This window comes from Bombina bombina, chromosome 6 (assembly GCF_027579735.1).
Source record: "Bombina bombina isolate aBomBom1 chromosome 6, aBomBom1.pri, whole genome shotgun sequence".
Taxonomy (NCBI): domain Eukaryota; kingdom Metazoa; phylum Chordata; class Amphibia; order Anura; family Bombinatoridae; genus Bombina; species Bombina bombina.
In genome coordinates, this window is record NC_069504.1 from 801,224,075 (window position 1) to 801,242,501 (window position 18,427).

General features: G+C 40.3%; 1 protein-coding gene across 1 annotated transcript in view; it reads left to right on the top strand.

Annotated features, from left to right (window-relative positions):
- The first annotated feature begins 5,873 nt into the window (after positions 1-5,873).
- The window catches only part of SFRP1 (secreted frizzled related protein 1), a 109,784-nt gene continuing 97,230 nt past the window's right edge, over positions 5,874-18,427 (top strand). Inside the window, exon 1 of the mRNA XM_053718128.1 lies at positions 5,874-6,603. Within this exon, the coding sequence (XP_053574103.1) occupies positions 6,072-6,603 (532 nt within the window). The 5' untranslated portion in view covers positions 5,874-6,071. The remainder of the gene's footprint in view (positions 6,604-18,427) is intronic.

Below are 18,427 nucleotides of genomic sequence, written 5' to 3' on the forward strand. Positions count from 1 at the left end.
ATATTGCACCACAAAACCTCTCTCTATATATAATTCCTCTTATTGTCCCATATAACCTCTCTCTATAATTCCTCATATTGCCCCATATAACCTTTCTCTATAATTCCTTTTATTGCCCCATATAACCTCTCTCTATAATTCCTCATATTGCCCCATATAACCTCTCTCTATAATTCCTCCTATTGCAACATATAACCCGTCTCTATAATTCCTGTTATTGCCCCATAACCTCCCTGTAATTCCTCATATTGCACCATATAATCTCTCTCTCTATAATTCCTTATATTTCACCATATAACCTCTCTCTATAAGTCCTCATATTTCACCATATAACCTCTCTCTATAAGTCCTCATATTGTACCATATAACCTCTCTCTATAATTCCTCATATTGCCCCATAACCTGTCTCTATAATTCTTCATATTGCACCAGATAACCCGTCTTTATAATTCCTCATATTGCACCATATAACCCGTCTTTATAATTCCTCATATTGCTCCATATGTATCGTTCAAAACAAGTATTAAAATTATCGCCAAAAGCTCATACCTCACCAAACTGTCAGGATAAAAAAAAAAAAAAGCCGGCTCTCCTTCAGCTGATGTGTACGACGTGGCGTAAAGACGGTGGGTGGGGCCTAACGCGTTTCGTAGGACGTCTTCCTACTTCATCATGTGAATATCTCTTCGAATATCTTTTAACCCCCCTGTGATATTGCACCATTATGGCACCTTCTCTTTTCTCTTCCGTATTGCATTTTTTCGGCTTCTGTCCTGTTTGGAGCTTAGGAGAAGCCAGCAGTCACTTCTGGATACCGCCAAGCAATTTATTCAAACCTGGATACATATTGGACTTAAATTCCTGATATGATAAACTAATTTTTATAGACTGGTGGTATTTTTTCTATTTCTATTTTTATAAAAAAAAATTTGTTTGCTTGGTGTACGTCACATTTTACAGTCCTCTTTCGCTGTGATACTATTTTGACACTATTTTATATATTAACATATATATTTTTGGGCTGTCCATTTGATTCACTGTAGCTATTTTCACTCTATCGCCACACACTTTTTCTAATTAGTTTTAGGGAGGCGCATCCAGTTTCGTGTAGAATTAAATATTTAAATGTCCAGTATTTTTGTGAACATTTTTACTAGACATCCTGCTAAAATACTGGACTGTCCGGTTAAATACTGGACACCTGGCAACCCTATCTGTGTTATATACAGTTTCATTATTTGTGTCTCTGTTATACACAATCCTGTGGACAGAGCAGATCATTTCGGGTTTTTTTGTAGATCAATCTGTGTGTTTATATAACTGTTTTGGTGCTGCATAAACTTTCCCTCAGGTACTAGTAATTCGACACTTGTAAATGTTTTTTCCCCCCTGAGGAAGTAGATAGATAAAGGGACATAGACGTGCAGTAAGAAAGAAAACTGTAATGCATTAGAGATTTTCTTCACAGCACTGTTTCTTGCATATAAATGTATTTAAAGGGAAACAAAACCCACATGTTTTATTCAGACAGAGCATGTAATTATAAACAAATTTCCAAATTAGTTCTATTATCAAGTAAGCTCAGGAGCGTGCATGTGTCTGCAGCAGTGTATTGCAGCTGATTTGCAAGAATGTTGTACATTGCAAGAGCACTAGATGGCAGTACTATTTACTGCCATGTAGAGATCCAGACATGTGCATGCTTCGTACCTTGGTTTTAAAAACTACCATAAGAATGAAGCAAATTTGATAACAGGTAAATTGGAACCTTTTTTTAAAACTGTATGCTCTGTCTAAATCACAAAAAAAAGGGGTTTCATGTCCCTTACAGGGATATTAAACACTTTGAGGTGGTAATATAAAATGATAAATCATTTACATAAATAAAACGCTGCAATATATGTTCATTATTTATTTTGTCCCCCTTTCCTGTAATTCCATTCTGAAATCGTGAGATTTTCAGTTCCTTTTAGAAATGGAAGTGCAGAACTCTGTTATATTACACACAGTCATTGGCTGCACACTCTAGTGACTTATTTATAACTGTCCATAATTGGCTACAGCTGAGAAGGTAACTTAAGTTACAACATGGCAGCTCCCATTGTTTTATAGACACTAAAACTTTACACTTATTTTGTCACTATTTAAACAACTAATGAAACTTTAAAAAATAAATCAACATGTTATTCTCAGACTAATCTTTTCTTTAAATGCATCATTCTATCTAGCATGTATTTAGTGTTTAATGTCCCTTTAAAAGGCTTTAAACACATAGGCCATGTTAACATTTTTGCAGATAATTGGCAGATGTTTAAATTATTGCCTCACAAAATCCCTCTTCAGCTTCCATTGAACTTACAGTTTACATTCCACATTTAATTTTACCAGATTGCAAAAAAACTTGGCAGGTATTGCATTTTATGTTTACCGCCAAATTACGTTGAAGTTTTTGAAGGAAAAAGGCCATATTTTTAAAGTCAACACGAAAAACGTATGCAGACTTTAACTGTAATCGACTCTTCGAGTTAGCCACCGGCTAGGAACGTGAGCTGGAGAGTTCTTTTAGAATAGTTTTATTTGTTTCTTTTTTCACACAATATGTTGCTAGGCTTAAACATACTCACACACATATTTACACACACATTAGTTAGGCACATACATAAAAAAAAATTAAAGGGACGTAAAACCCAATTTTTTTTCCTTCATGGTTCAAATAGAACATACACTTTTTTAAACAACTTTCTAATTTACTTCTATTATCAAATGTTCTTTGTTTTCTTGTTATCCTTTGTTAAAAAGCAGGAAGGTAAGTTCAGGCATGTGCACGCAATTTGCAGCCCTATATGGCAGCATCTTTGCATCAATGCTATACATTAGCAAGAGCACTATATGGCAGCATTATTTCCTGTCATGTAGTGCTCCACACATGTGCACTCTACCTATCTAGATATCTCTTACACAAAGGAGAGATATGAAAACAACACAAATTTGATATTAGAATTTGATTTAAAAACTTTTTTAAAATTGTATTCTCTACCTGAATCATGAAAGAAAAAAAAATTGGGTTTCATGTCCCTTTAACATCATTATTTTTTTTTTCTTAAAGGGACAGTCAACCATAGAATTGTTATTGTTTTAAAAGATAGATAATCCCTTTATTACTCATTCCCCAGTTTTGCATAACTAACACAGTTATATTAATATACTTTTTATCTCTGTGATTACCTTGTATCTAGGAACCTTCTTCCAGCCCCCTGATCACATGACTGTGACTGTTTATTATCTATTGTCTTGCATTTAGCATTGTGTTGTGCTAGATCTTAAATAACTTTCTGTGCCTGAACACAGTGTTATCTATATAGCCCACGTGTACTTTCTGTCTCTTTGTGTTGAAAAGAGATTTAAAAAGCATGTGATAAGAGGCAGCCCTCAAAGGCTTAGAAATTAGCATATGAGAGGACCTATGTTTAGTTTAAACTAAGAATACCAAGAGAAAAAAGCAAATTTGATGATAAAAGTAAATTGGAAAGTTGATTAAAATTAAAAGTCCTATCTGAATAATGAAAGTTTAATTTATACTTGACTGTCCCTTTAACATTTCTTTTTAACAATGTTTTCTAACATTATAGTACACAATTTTGCCCCATCTTTTTGCCTTACTGTCTACTTTTGTGAAATGTAATTTTTGGCAACAATTTGGCAGGCCATTAAAAGATAATTTATGCAGTGGGAGACGATAATGCTAAACTGCTGCCAATATTTAGTAAATGTTAAGAGGAAAAACCTGTGCAATGTAAACTGCTGAGAAATGTTAACTGTTAAAATGGAAATCATTATTGGCAACTATGTAAATAAGGACAAAGTTAATAAAAGTCAATTCTGGAGTGGTTAATCACTGCTGCTTGTGAGCTGAACATGGTTTGGTAAGCGAATCGTTAACGGCATATATACATTACGGTCCATGTTCAGCTATGGTGCCAAAGTGCATTAAAGGGACACAATACTCCATTTTTTTTTATCATGAATATAAAAAATAGCCAAAGTTAAACATATTAAAATATGTTTTGCAGGAAAGAAAGTGCTGTTTAAATTTGTGAAAGTGTATGATTTTGTACAACTGGGGTTCTACTGTTAATTGGCTAATAGAGACAACTCATAAAGGAAAAAAAAAGTCTGATTCAGCAGAGGAACATCCATTTTTTGAAAGCACTGTAATGCATTTTTCAACATTAGTTTATAGATAGTACAGAGAAAATATTTGAGAATCACATCTCTTTAATTATGTGTATAACCATTTTGAGATGTAAAGCTGTCCAATCAGAGTTTCTCTAAAAAGATCTGTCAGTGCTATCAAGTCCTTCAGTGGATTCTTTATAGGCAATTTTTACTTTAATAGTTGTGTATCTCGCTAAGGGGTATAACCAATATTTCCATAAGCGTAGCCGACACACATACTGTATATTACAATGTAGTGCTCAATAAAATTAGCAGACTAAAAAGTGTATTGAAAGTATAATGTAAAATTATAATCAAAGAATATATTAAAAATTGTATTATAATTTATACATTGAAATTTGTATTGGAAGTATACAACAAAATACAAATTTAAATTATGCCGGAAAAAATGTGTATTTAAAGTACTCAGTAATCCAATATAATGGTCATGTGTCATTTCAGAATACAAAGTTAAAATTGTACGAAAAAGTACAGAATTAAAAGTTTAATTTATTTTTCCATTGTAAAATGAGCTGCACATCCTCGACCAGTGGGATGAGTTTTCTCACAAGTCTTATATTCTTTAAAGGGACACTGAACCCAAATTTTTTCTTTTGTGATTCAGATAGTGCATGCAATTTTAAGCAACTTACTAATTTACTCCTATTATAAAATGTTCTTCATTCTCTTGGTATGTTTATTTGAAAAGCAAGAATGTAAGTTTAGATGCCGGCCCATTTTTGGTGAACAACCTGGGTTGTCCTTGCTGATTGGACATCACCAATAAACAAGTTCTGTCCATGGTTTTGAACCAAACATTTGCTGGCTCCTTAGCATAGATGCCTTCTTTTTCAAATAAATATAGCAAGAGAACGAATAAAAATTGATAATAGAAGTAAATTAGAAAGTTGCTTAAAATGGCATGCTCTATATAAATCACAAAAGAAAAAAAAATTGGGTTCAGTATGTTACGCTTTCAGGTTTTGCCGTTTTATCTCACGAAAGGAAAGCTGGTGAGTTTGCTTCAAATGCACAATGCACTGATTTTACTGTCTGAAAAAGTCATATACTGTATACAAATCTAGAAGCAAATGCAAAGTAAAGTACACTAAAAACAAAGAATTTGATTTATAGGAACTTAAAAAAAATTGCTATCAGTACTGGGAACTGATTCGTTCTCCCCTGTGCTTATTTTCTATGGAGGCAGCTAACCGCTTGCTGGGACATCCACGTTCAACCCCCATTTTTAGAAAATTGATTGAGGGCTCCTATGGGAGAGTTGGCATGATATTTCTCTACAAGCTAGTAAAATTTAGAGAATCAGGCCCATTGTTATATGCAAACTGCAGAGCAATATGCAAGCGCTGTATCATATTAGAACACTTTATTTTAAACCATTTTAAGAAGAGAATGTCAGGGGGGGAGCAGGAAAGGTGAAGAAAAAAAAGTTAGTAAGGAAGAGAGGGAGAATATAAGAAAAGTGTGAATGGGAGCGACAAGGAGAAGAGGGAGAGGTAAGAGAAGGAATGTTAGAGGAGAAGGGGAGTGCGACAGGGGAGAGAAGGAGGACCTGAACTTTTTCTATTGGTTATCTGCTTCTCTCCTGGATGTGACTTGCTCAATTCCTTGCTGTGCAGGTTCATACTCTGTCTGTACACAGAGCAAGCAGCTGCATTCCTTGCTGTACCCAACTGCATACTGATCTACCTTTCTGGCATCTCTATACACCAGCAGCACACTAAAAGGGATCATTATATTCTGCATCTGTTTATTATGCTTTAAGGATTTTCTTAAGGGGGTCATTCTTTGCTCTCAGTTATTGGATCTCCCTAAGGACAAAGAAAGTGTAGGACACAATGGCAAACAGGAATTGCATATGGCCCCTGTTAATTCTGTGGGCTACTCCCAGCCTTCTCTCCCGAGCTCCCCAGCCCAGTGAGTATGACTATGTAAGTTTTCAACCAGAAATGGGTCGACAATACCAAAGTGGACGTTTTTACTCCAGGCCAGCACAGTGCGTGGAAATACCCCAGGACTTGGCTCTGTGTCATGGTGTAGGATACAACAAGATGGTGTTGCCCAATCTTTTGGACCATGAAACTATGGTAGAGGTTAAGTACCAAGCCAGCAGCTGGGTCCCCCTGCTGAGCAAGAACTGTCACCCAGGCACCCAGGTTTTCCTTTGCTCTTTGTTTGCTCCAGTGTGCCTGGACCGACCCATATACCCATGCCGGTGGTTATGTGAGTCAGTCAGAGATGCTTGTGAGCCTGTCATGCAGTACTTTGGCTTCCCCTGGCCAGATATGCTTCGATGTGATCAGTACCCAAGGGAGGATGTCTGTATTGCTGTTACCTCTCCCAATGCCACCCAGGCACCACGTCCACGCAGTGAGTATCTTCCAGTGGCCTTACTGGGCAATGTATGCCCCTGTGTAAATAATAGCCTATGATTTTCTTTGTGCTAGCTGGGACGTTTGCCCTTTTCTTTTTGACTCTAAAAATTTTGTTTCACAATGTTGTCTCACTTTCCTTAGTGACTCAATTTAGGGTCATATGCATACAAGCACATTTTTATGCCTATATGTCAAGAATTGACAACTTTATTTGAAACTTAGGAGCCAGCCAGAATATTGAAGAACCAACCATATATGTTTTAGGATCATGAAGAGGAATTTATATATAGAGAGGTATGGAATACTCCAACAAGTTAGAAACCAGAAGTTAAAGAATTATGACCCTTGGCTTTCTATCTCCCAAGATTTGTTAAGCCCTGATTTATGTGTCTGTATTTGTAGAACATGTTCCATGTACCCTGTATTTCACAAGAGTTACCATACAAATTCAAGAGCTACATGCATTTTAACATTGTTAGAATAGACAGAGAGCACAGGAGTTCCTGTCCCAAAGAGCTTACAATTAAGAGGAGTAATAGTTGTGGAAAACAAATAATCATACGTAAAATACAAGTTAATGTAATTTTGTTCATCAATACATAGGGATCAATTTATTAATGTGCGCGCGGACATGATACGATGTAGCGTATCATGTCTGCTGCACATCGATAAATGCCGACAGCATACGCTGTCGTTATTTATCATTGCACCAGCAGTTCTTGTGAACTGCTGGTGCAATGCCACCCCCTGCAGATTAGCGGCCATTCAGCCACGAGCAGGGGGTGTCAATCAACCCGATCGTATTTGATAGGGCTGATTTCTGTCCGCCGTTTTAGAGCAGGCGGACAGGTTATGAAGCAGCGGTCTTCATACCGCTGCTTCATAACTTCTGTTTCCGGCGAACCTTCAGGCATCAAGCCGTACGGAGCTTGATAAATTGACCCCATAGAGTGCAGTGTTTCTGAATGTAGATATTTGTATGTTTGCCCCATGTGTGTTCTACTATGTGACTTCTACGTCTTGTGCTATTTGATTCTTGTGTTCTTGCTCTTTGACTGGTTTTGATAAATTCTCAGTATCCTATTTAAAGAGATATGAAACCCAGATTTTTTATTTCATGATTCAGACAGAGCATGCGATTTTAAACAGCTTTCTAATTTACTTTTATTATCAAGATTTCTTCATTCTCTTGGTATCTTTTGTTGAAAAGCAGGGACGTAAGCTTAGGAGCCGGACCATCTCTGGAGAACTTTATGGCAGCAGTTTTGCAAGAATATTATCCATTTGCAAGAGCACTAGGTGGCAGCACTATTTCCTGTCATGTAGTGCTCCAGAGGCCTACCTAGGTATATTTTCAACAAAGAATAACATGGGAATGTAGCAAATTTGATAATAAAAGTAAATAATGGTACGCTCTGTATGAATCACAAAAGAACATTTTTGGGTTTCATGTCCCTTTAAGGGGACAGTCTACACTACAAGTGTTATTGTTTAAAAAGATAGATAATGCCTTTAATACACATTCCCCAGCTTGGCACAACCAACATTGTTATATTAATATACTTTATAACATTTAAACCTCTACATTTCTGCCTTTTTCAAAGGCTCTATTGACAGCCTCTTATCACATGTTTTTGTATTTGATTTTCACAGCAGGATACTGATAGTTCATGTGGGCCATATAGTTAACATTGTGTTCACGCCTGAAGAGTTATTTAAAAATTAGCACAACACAGTACTAAATGCAAGTCAATAGATAATAAATATTCTCAGTCATGTGATCAGGGGGCTGTCAGAAGAGGCTTAGATACAAGGTAATCACAGAGGTAAAAAGTATATTAATATAACTGTGTTGGTTGTGCAAAACTGGGGAATGGGTAATAAAGGGATTATCTATCTTTTAAAACAATAACAATTCTATTGTAGACTGTCCCTTTAACTTTATAGCTCCAGCTCAGTGATTCAATTTACTTGTTCTGCTGTTTATTGTCCATTTCTCAACTCCAAGGGACTCCCATTGTAACCACTGCTTTATGACTCCCCACATCTCATGCTCAGCAGCTGCCTGACTACTTTGTGATATATCCGGTATCTGCCACCTCTACACTGTGACTGCCAGTGCCTCCTGCACTATCAGTACCTGTGCCCCCTGTTATGTAAAAAGAAGCACTGAATTATACCTTTATAATAGGCTGCAAGGTACTATTTCTCCTGCACTGATTCCCATATCACCAGATCTGTGCCTGTGACTTCTGCTATGCAACTCCACATTTCATTTCTGTTCTGTTATTATGTTGCTTTAGTAGTACTTGCTGTGTGTTCTGTACTTTTACATGACTCTCCCTCCCAGAAGACCTCTATGGGGTCAATTTATTATAGTGCGGACGGACATGATACGATGTAATGTATCATGTCTGCTGCACATCGATAAATGCTGACAGTTCTTGTGAACTGCTGGTGCAATGCCGCCCCCTGCAGATTTGCGGCCAATTGGCCTCTAGCAAGGGGTGTCACTGAAAGCTCTGTAACTCCCTGCCTCCTACCTCACTGACAGCTCTGTGTCTCCCTGCCTCCTACCTCACTGACTGCTCTGTGACTCCCTGCCTCCTACCTCACTGACTGCTCTGTGACTCCCTGCCTCCTACCTCACTGACTGCTCTGGGACTCCCTGCCTCCTACCTCACTGACTGCTCTGGGACTCCCTGCCTCCTACCTCACTGACTGCTCTGGGACTCCCTGCCTCCTACCTCACTGACTGCTCTGGGACTCCCTGCCTCCTACCTCACTGACAGCTCTGTGACTCCCTGTCTCCTACCTCACTGACTGCTCTGGGACTCTCTGCCTCCTACCTCACTGACTGCTCTGGGACTCCCTGCATCCTACCTCACTGACTGCTCTGGGACTCCCTGCATCCTACCTCACTGACTGCTCTGGGACTCCCTGCCTTCTACCTCACTGACTGCTCTGGGTCTCCCTGCCTCCTACCTCACTGACTGCTCTGTGACTCCCTGCCTCCTACCTCACTGACTGCTCTGGGACTCCCTGCATCCTACGTCACTGACTGCTCTGGGACTCCCTGCCTCCTACCTCACTGACTGCTCTGGGACTCCCTGCATCCTACCTCACTGACTGCTCTGGGACTTCCTGCCTTCTACCTCACTGACTGCTCTGGGACTCCCTGCCTCCTACCTCACTGACTGCTCTGTGTCTCCCTGCCTCCTACCTCACTGACTGCTCTGTGACTCCCTGCCTCCTACCTCACTCACTGCTCTGTGTCTCCCTGCCTCCTACCTCACTGACTGCTCTGTGACTCCCTGCCTCCTACCTCACTGACTGTTCTGTGACTTCCTGCCACCAACCTCACTGACAGCTCTGTGACTCCCTGCCTCCTATCTCACTGACAGCTCTGTGACTCCCTGCCTCCTACCTCACTGACCGCTCTGTGACTCCCTGCCTCCTACCTCACTGACTGCTGACTGCTCTGTGACTCCCTGCCTCCTACCTCACTGACTGCTCTGGGTCTCCCTGCCTCCTACCTCACTGACTGCTCTGTGACTCCCTGCCTCCTACCTCACTGACTGTTCTGTGACTTCCTGCCTCCAACCTCACTGACTGCTCTGGGACTTCCTGCCTTCTACCTCACTGACTGCTCTGGGACTCCCTGCCTCCTACCTCACTGACTGCTCTGTGTCTCCCTGCCTCCTACCTCACTGACTGCTCTGTGACTCCCTGCCTCCTACCTCACTGACTGTTCTGTGACTTCCTGCCTAAAACCTCACTGACAGCTCTGTGACTCCCTGCCTCCTATCTCACTGACAGCTCTGTGACTCCCTGCCTCCTACCTCACTGACCGCTCTGTGACTCCCTGCCTCCTACCTCACTGACTGCTGACTGCTCTGTGACTCCCGGCCTCCTACCTCAATGACAGCTCTGTGACTCCTCACTCCTACCTCACTGACAGCTCTGTGACTCCCTGCTCCTACCTCACTGACTGCTCTGTGACTCCCTGCCTCCTATCTCACTGACAGCTCTGTGACTCCCTGCCTCCTACCTCACTGACTGCTCTGTGACTTCCTGCCTCCTACCTCACTGACTGTTCTGTGACTCCCTGCCTCCTACCTCACTGACAGCTCTGTGACTCCCTGGCTCCTAACTCACTGACTGCTCTGACTCCCTGCCTCCTACCTCACTGACTGCTCTGTGACTCTCTGCCTCCTACCTCACTGACTGCTGACTGCTCTGTGACTCCCTGCCTACTACCTCACTGACAGCTCTGTGACTCCCTGCCTCCTACCTCACTGACAGCTCTGTGACTCCCCGCTCCTACCTCACTGACAGCTCTGTGACTCCCTGCCTCCTAGCTCACTGACTGCTCTGTGACTCCCTGCCTCCTACCTCACTGACAGCTCTGTGACTCCCTGCCTCCTACCTCACTTACTGCTGACTGCTCTGTGACTCCCTGCCTACTACCTCACTGACAGCTCTGTGACTCCCTGCCTCCTACCTCACTGACAGCTCTGTGACTCCCCGCTCCTACCTCACTGACAGCTCTGTGACTCCCTGCCTCCTACCTCACTGACTGCTCTGTGACTCCCTGCCTCCTATTTCACTGACAGCTCTGTGACTCCCTGCCTCCTACCTCACTGACAGCTCTGTGACTCCCCGCTCCTACCTCACTGACTGCTCTGTTACTCCCTGCCTCATACTTCCCTGACTGCTCTGTGACTCCCTGCTTCCTATCTCACTGACTGCTCTGGGACTCCCTGCCTCCTACCTCACTGACAGCTCTGTGACTCCCCGCTCCTACCTCACTGACAGCTCTGTGACTCCCCGCTCCTACCTCACTGACTGCTCTGTGACTCCCTGCCTCCTATCTCACTGACAGCTCTGTGACTCCCTGCCTCCTACCTCACTGACAGCTCTGTGATTCCCCGCTCCTACCTCACTGACTGCTGTTACTCCCTGCCTCCTACTTCCCTGACTGCTCTGTGACTCCCTGCCTCCTACCTCACTGACTGATCTGTGACTTCCTGCATTCTATGCTCACTAACTGCTCTGTATGCTCATGTATTGCTCTGCAACTCTGTTTCCCCTGCTCATTGACTGATCTCCAATTCCCTGCCTCTCATGCTTACAAACTGCTGTGCAATTCCCCCCATGCTCTACCGTAGCAGACTGTTCTGCAACTCCCTGCCTCCTTTACTGAATGACAGCTCTGCAACTTTCTGACTTCTATACTTATAAACTGATTATTAAATCCCACCTTTCATTGCTCTGTGATTGGTCTCTGATTATCTGCTTCATGCTCACTGACTGTACTGTTACTCTTTTCCTCCCATGCTTACTGACTGCTCTTTTACTTATTGCTTCTTATGCTCACTATCTGCTATTTTACTCCTTGCTTCTTATGTTCACTGACTGTACTGATCTCTGTTTTTCTCTCCCTCTCTCCTGTATACACCAGACATCCAGTGACGGTTCTGAAACTTAATATTTGGTGATTGCTAATTGACGGCAAACAAAGGTGGTGAAAAAGTTTGCACACGTAATATATGGAGCCCTTTGCAGCTCAACAGGAGTTTGGAGGTGCCTAGCACCTCCCAGCACCCACATAGAACTGCCACTGTAGACATTGTGCAGGAGAAGATGTCTTGACATATAAAAAACATTGGAGGATTGTCAGTGCTCCTACAAGTGCCCATCAGTCCCAGTAATACAAAGGCTGCATGTGGAGGTGACTCCCACTGATGTCACCGGCTTCACCAACTTTTATGAAGGCTGCTAAAATTTTGAAGAGAGTGCATGAGCATGTGCAGTGAGACATTTCAACCAGATCCTTCCAGCTATTCTAGCTGACATGCACGCTCCCTGTCTTCCCTCTAATACTAGCCAAAATGCCACCAAATATGACTTTTATTATGAAGCCTAAGTAAGGTAGGAAATATATATATACACATTAAAAAAAAATGTATGTCATGCCTAACTTTGCACCCCCCTGCAGGGTCGCCTTAAAGTAGTTGCCTAGTCTGCCTTTACTGTAGTACCGGCCCTGACTATGCTAAGTGAATGCTCTGTGACTCCCTGCCTCCTATGATCAAGGACTATGGGGTCAATTTAACTAACGGCGAGCGGAAATGATTCGCTGTAGCAAATCATGTCCACCTGACCTCGCTAAATTTAACATTGCACAAGCATTTCTTGTGAAATGCTTTTGCAATGCTGCCCCTGCACATTCGCGGCCAATCAGTTGCTAGCAGGGCGAACAAGCTAAGGAGTCTTATGACCGCTGCTTCTTAACTTATGTTTCCGGCATCCGCTGCTTGTTAAATCTACCCCTATATGTTATATTGAAAGCACCATTTTACAGTTCCATAAATGCATTAGCTGACTGTATGATTCTGTTTTTTTTTATGAAGAATTAGCCTGCATCATGGGATGAGTGAGAAAAAGCAGGCAGTGGAGATACCACCAGTCACAGGGATTCACTTTATCCTGGCTCCTCATTCCATGCTGTTTTTCCTGTTGCTGTTTCTTTTCCCTCTTGCTTTGCTTTGTGACTCACTGGATTACTATATACCCTGGATACATTTTGCCCTATTTATGTCACCTCAGTAGTTCCAGTGGAAGTAATAGGGGGATGGACTCATGGAATAATACTTTCAGTGAAAGTGATAGATAAATATGTATCCACTTTAAAAATGTTACACAAAACGTTATTCCATTTTGCACTGTGTACTGGGACTTATCTGTCTACGATCTGACTCCTCTCATTGCTGTCTGTCTTTTTATCAGGTATATCTGACTTTTGTTTCATTACTATCTGACTTTTGTCTCACTGCTGACTCCTCTCTATGGTGTCTGACTTTTGTATTGCTATATAACTTTTCTCTTGTTTCTGACACTCCTGAAATTTCTTTCTGACTTTTCTCTCACTGCTATTGCATTTTCTTATTTCTTTCTCTCTTCTCAGACTGCTTTCTCACAACTATCTCTCATTGCAGGCTCGCCAGAAACACGGGGCATCAAGCTCCATTCAGAGCTTGATAGATAGGCCCCTTAGTTCTTACTGCTCTCTGACTTACTTCCCCTTGTTGTCTAATTCCCTTTTTTCCTATATTCTGATTGTTTCCTTTTTTATCTTTTTTTTTAAATTGTATTCCCTTCTCGACCATCTTCTTTGGTTTCCCTTCTCTCATGTGTTCCTTCTCTGTTCCATTTTATGTACTAATTACGTTTAGACTTCTGTGTTTCCACATTTTCCAAATGTATTTTTATTTCTGAGTCCATTTTCACTACTGACTCTTCTCACAATGCTCTCTGACTCTTCTCTCGTTTAAGGAGCTCCTGACACTTAGGGCTCGATTTATCAAACGAGTGCGGACCGGCGTATTCTTGTGAACTGCTGGTGCAATGCCGCCCCCTGCAGATTTGCGGCCGCTAGCAGGGGGTGTCAATCAACCCGATCATATTCGATCGGGTTGATTTCTGTCCGCGGCCTCAGAGCAGGCGGACAAGTTATGGAACAGCGGCTTCATAACTTCTGTTTCCGAACTTATCTGTTTTAATGGCAACTCCCTTCTTTCTGACTCTTTAATACAAGTTTTATGACTTTCTTTCCCATACTTTCAGACTCTCAGTTCCCTCTGATTTGTTTCTCCTAATGGTATAATTAGATTCTGCCCAAATATTCTGATTCCTTTTTTTATCCCTCTTTTTCATGTATCCCAACTCTCTTATTTTTTTTCACTTCTAATTACTTTCAGACTTCTGTGTTTCTACATTTTATTATTACTTTCAGAGTCTGTTTTTACTGTTGTCTGACTCCCTTCTCTGAAAGCATTTTACTGTATTATAATTCTTTTTTGTATTTCTATATATTTTTTATATTTCTTCTTCTCTGAAGCTGTTGTCAAAGTTTCAAACTCCCCTCTAATTCCTGTTTTGGTTGATTTCTCTCATTTCTGTTTATTTTTGCCTGTTTCTTATTGTTCTGCAGCTTACTGGGAAGGATTCACTAAATCTGGTTGAGTAGGGAGGTGTGAATTTGTGGTTAGTTTTGCGGTTAGTTTTAAGAGAGGTGGACATCTGTTTTCAACTCTCCAAAAAGCATTTCACTTACATCTCTGCCAATTGATGGCAGCTGTATGTCAATGACAAGTAGCTATGAATGAGTTTTATATAGATAACACATATATGGGTAAGAATAATTAAAGGTGATTAGTGATACTTCCCTTTAACCCCTTTGCGACCAGAGCACTTTTCCATTAGTTGACCGTCTGGGACCAGGGCTATTTTTACATTTCTGCGGTGTTTGTGTTTAGCTCTAATTTTCCTCTTATTCATTTACTGTACCCACACATATTATATACCGTTTTTCTCGCCATTAAATGGACTTTCTAAAGATACCATTATTTTCATCATATATTTACTATAAAAATATTTATAAAATAGAATGGAAAAAAACCCCACTTTTTCTAACTTTGACCCCTAAAATCTGTTACACATCTACAACCACCAAAAACACCCATGCTAAATAGTTTCTAAATTTTGTCCTGAGTTTAGAAATACCCAATGTTTACATGTTCTTTGCTTTTTTTGCAAGTTATAGGGCAATAAGTACAAGTAGCACTTTACTATTTCCAAACCATTTTTTTTTCAAAATTAGCGATAGTTACATTGGGACATTGATATCTGTCAGGAATCTCTGCATATCTCGACATGTATATATTTTTTTTTAGTAGACAACCCAAAGTATTGATCCAGGCCCATTTTGGTATATTTCATGCCACCATTTCACCGCAAAATGAGATCAAATAAAATAAATTGTTCATTTTTTTCACAAACATTTTCACAAACTTTAGGTTTCTCACTGACATTATTTACAAACCGCTTGTGCATTTATGGCACAAATGGTTGTAAATGCTTCTTTGGGATCCCCTTTGTTCAGAAATAGCAGATTTATATGGCTTTGGCATTGCTTTTTGGTAATTAGAAGGCTGCTAAATGCAGCTGCGCACCACACGTGTATTATGCCCAGCAGTGAAGGGGTTAATTAGGGAGCTTGTAGGGAGTTTGTAGGGTTAATTTTAGCTTTAGTGTAGTGTAGTAGACAACCCAAAGTATTGATCTAGGTCCATTTTGGTATATTTCATGCCACCATTTCACCGCCAAATGCGATCAAATAAAAAAAATCGCTAACTTTTTCACAATTTTAGTTTTCTCACTGAAAGGATTTACTAACAGTTAGTGCAATCATGGCACAAATAGTTGTAAATACTTCTCTGGGAACCCCTTTGTTTAGAAATAGCAGACATATATGGCTTTGGCGTTGCTTTTTGGTAATTACAAGGCCGCTAAATGCCGCTGCGCACCACACTTGTATTATGCCCAGCAGTGACGGGGTTAATTTGGTAGCTTGTAAGGAGCTTGTAGGGTTAATTTTAGCTTTAGTGTAGAGATCAACCTCCCACCTGACACATCCCACCCCCTGATCCCTTCCAAATAGATCTCTTCCCTCCCCAACACCACAATTGTCCCCGCCATCTTAAGTACTGGCAGAAAGTCTGCCCGTACTAAAATAAAAAGCATTTTTTTTAATAGATTATGCAGTGTTGGATCCCCCCTTAGCCCCCAACCTCCCTGATCCCCCATACAGCTTTCTAACCCTCCCCCCTCTACCTACTTGCCGCCATCTTGGGTACTGGAAGCTGTCTGCTAGTACCCAGTTTGCCCAAAAAAGTGTGTTTTTTTAAATTTTATATTAAAAATAAACACCTAGATTACGAGTTTTTCGTTAGCCTTAAAAAGCAGCGTTGAGAGGTCCCAACGCTGCTTTTCTCCTAACGCTGGTATTACGAGTCTTGCAGGTACAGGTGTACTGCTCAATTTTTTTCCTTGACTTTAAAATACCGCAAATCCACTTACGTCAATTGCGTATCCCATATTTTCAATGGGACTTGCATAACGCCGGTATTACAAGTCTTCCTAAAAGTGAGCGGTACAGCCTCTCCTGTCAAGACTGGTACTGTATTTAAAAGTAACTAAAGTGCTAAAAAGTACACTAACACCCATAAACTACCTATTAACCCCTAAACCGAGGCCCCCCCCACATCGCAAACACTAAATTAATATTTTTAACCCCTAATCTGCCGAACCGGACATCGCTGCCACTATAATAAATATATTAACCCCTAAACCGCCGTACTCCCGCATCGCAAACACTAGTTACATTTTATTAACCCCTAATCTGCCGTACCTAACATCGCCGCCACCTACCTACATTTATTAACCCCTAATCTGCCGCCCACAACGTCGCCACCACTATTTTAAATGTATTAACCCCTAAACCTAAGTCTAACCCTAACCCTAACCCCCCTAACTTAAATATAATTTAAATAAATCTAAAGAAAATTACTACAATTAACTAAATAATTCCTATTTAAAACTAAATACTTACCTATAAAATAAACCATAAGCTAGCTACAATATAACTAATAGTTACATTGTGGCTAGCTTAGGGTTTATTTTTATTTTACAGGCAACTTTGTATTTATTTTAACTAGGTACAATAGTTATTAAATAGTTATTAACTATTTAATAGCTACCTAGCTAAAATAAATACAAAAGTACCTGTAAAATAAAACCTAACCTAAGTTACAATTACACCTAACACTACACTATAATTAAATTAATTCCCTACATTAAATTAAATTAATTACAATTAAATAAAATAAACTAAAGTACAAACCCCCCCACTAAATTACAGAAAATAATAAAATAATTACAACTTTTTTAAACTAATTACACCTAATCTAATCCCCTAATAAAATAAAAAAGCCTCCCAAAATAATAAAAATCCCTACCCTATACTAAATTACAAATAGCCCTTAAAAGGGCCTTTTGCGGGGCATTGCCCCAAAGTAATCAGCTCTTTTACCTGTAAAGAAAAATACAATACCCCCCCCCCCAACATTAAAACCCACCACCCACAGACCCAACCCTGGGAGTTTAATAACTATTGTACCTAGTTAAAATAAATACAAAGTTGCCTGTAAAATAAAAATAAACCCTAAGCTAGCTACAATGTAACTATTTGTTATATTGTAGCTAGCTTATGGTTTATTTTATAGGTAAGTATTTAGTTTTAAATAGGAATTATTTAGTTAATTGTATTAATTTTATTTAGATTTATTTAAATTATATTTAAGTTAGGGGGGGTTAGGGTTAGGGTTAGACTTAGGTTTAGGGGTTAATACATTTAATATAGTGGCAGCGACGTTGTGGGCGGCAGATTAGGGGTTAATAAATGTAGGTAGGTGGCGGCGATGTTAGGTACGGCAGATTAGGGGTTAATAAAATGTAACTAGTGTTTGCGATGCGGGAGTACGGCGGTTTAGGGGTTAATATATTTATTATAGTAACGGCGACGTTGGGGCGGCAGATTAGGGGTTAATAAGTGTAAGATTAGGGGTGTTTAGACTAGGGGTTCATGTTAGGGTGTTAGGTGTAGACATAAAATGTATTTCCCCATAGGAAACAATGGGGCTGCGTTAAGAGCTGAACGCTGCTTTTTTGCAGGTGTTAGTTTTTTTTTCAGCCGGCTCTGCCCCATTGATTCCTATGGGGAAATCGTGTACGAGCACGTTTAGCCAGCTCACCACTACCATAAGCAGCGCTAGTATTGAGGTGAGATGTGGAGCAAAATTTTGCTCTCCGCTCACTTTTCTGCGGCTAACGCCGGGTTTAAAAAAACCTGCAATACCAGCGTTGTCTGTAGGTGAGCGGTGAGCATAAACTGCTTGTTAGTACCACACAGCCTT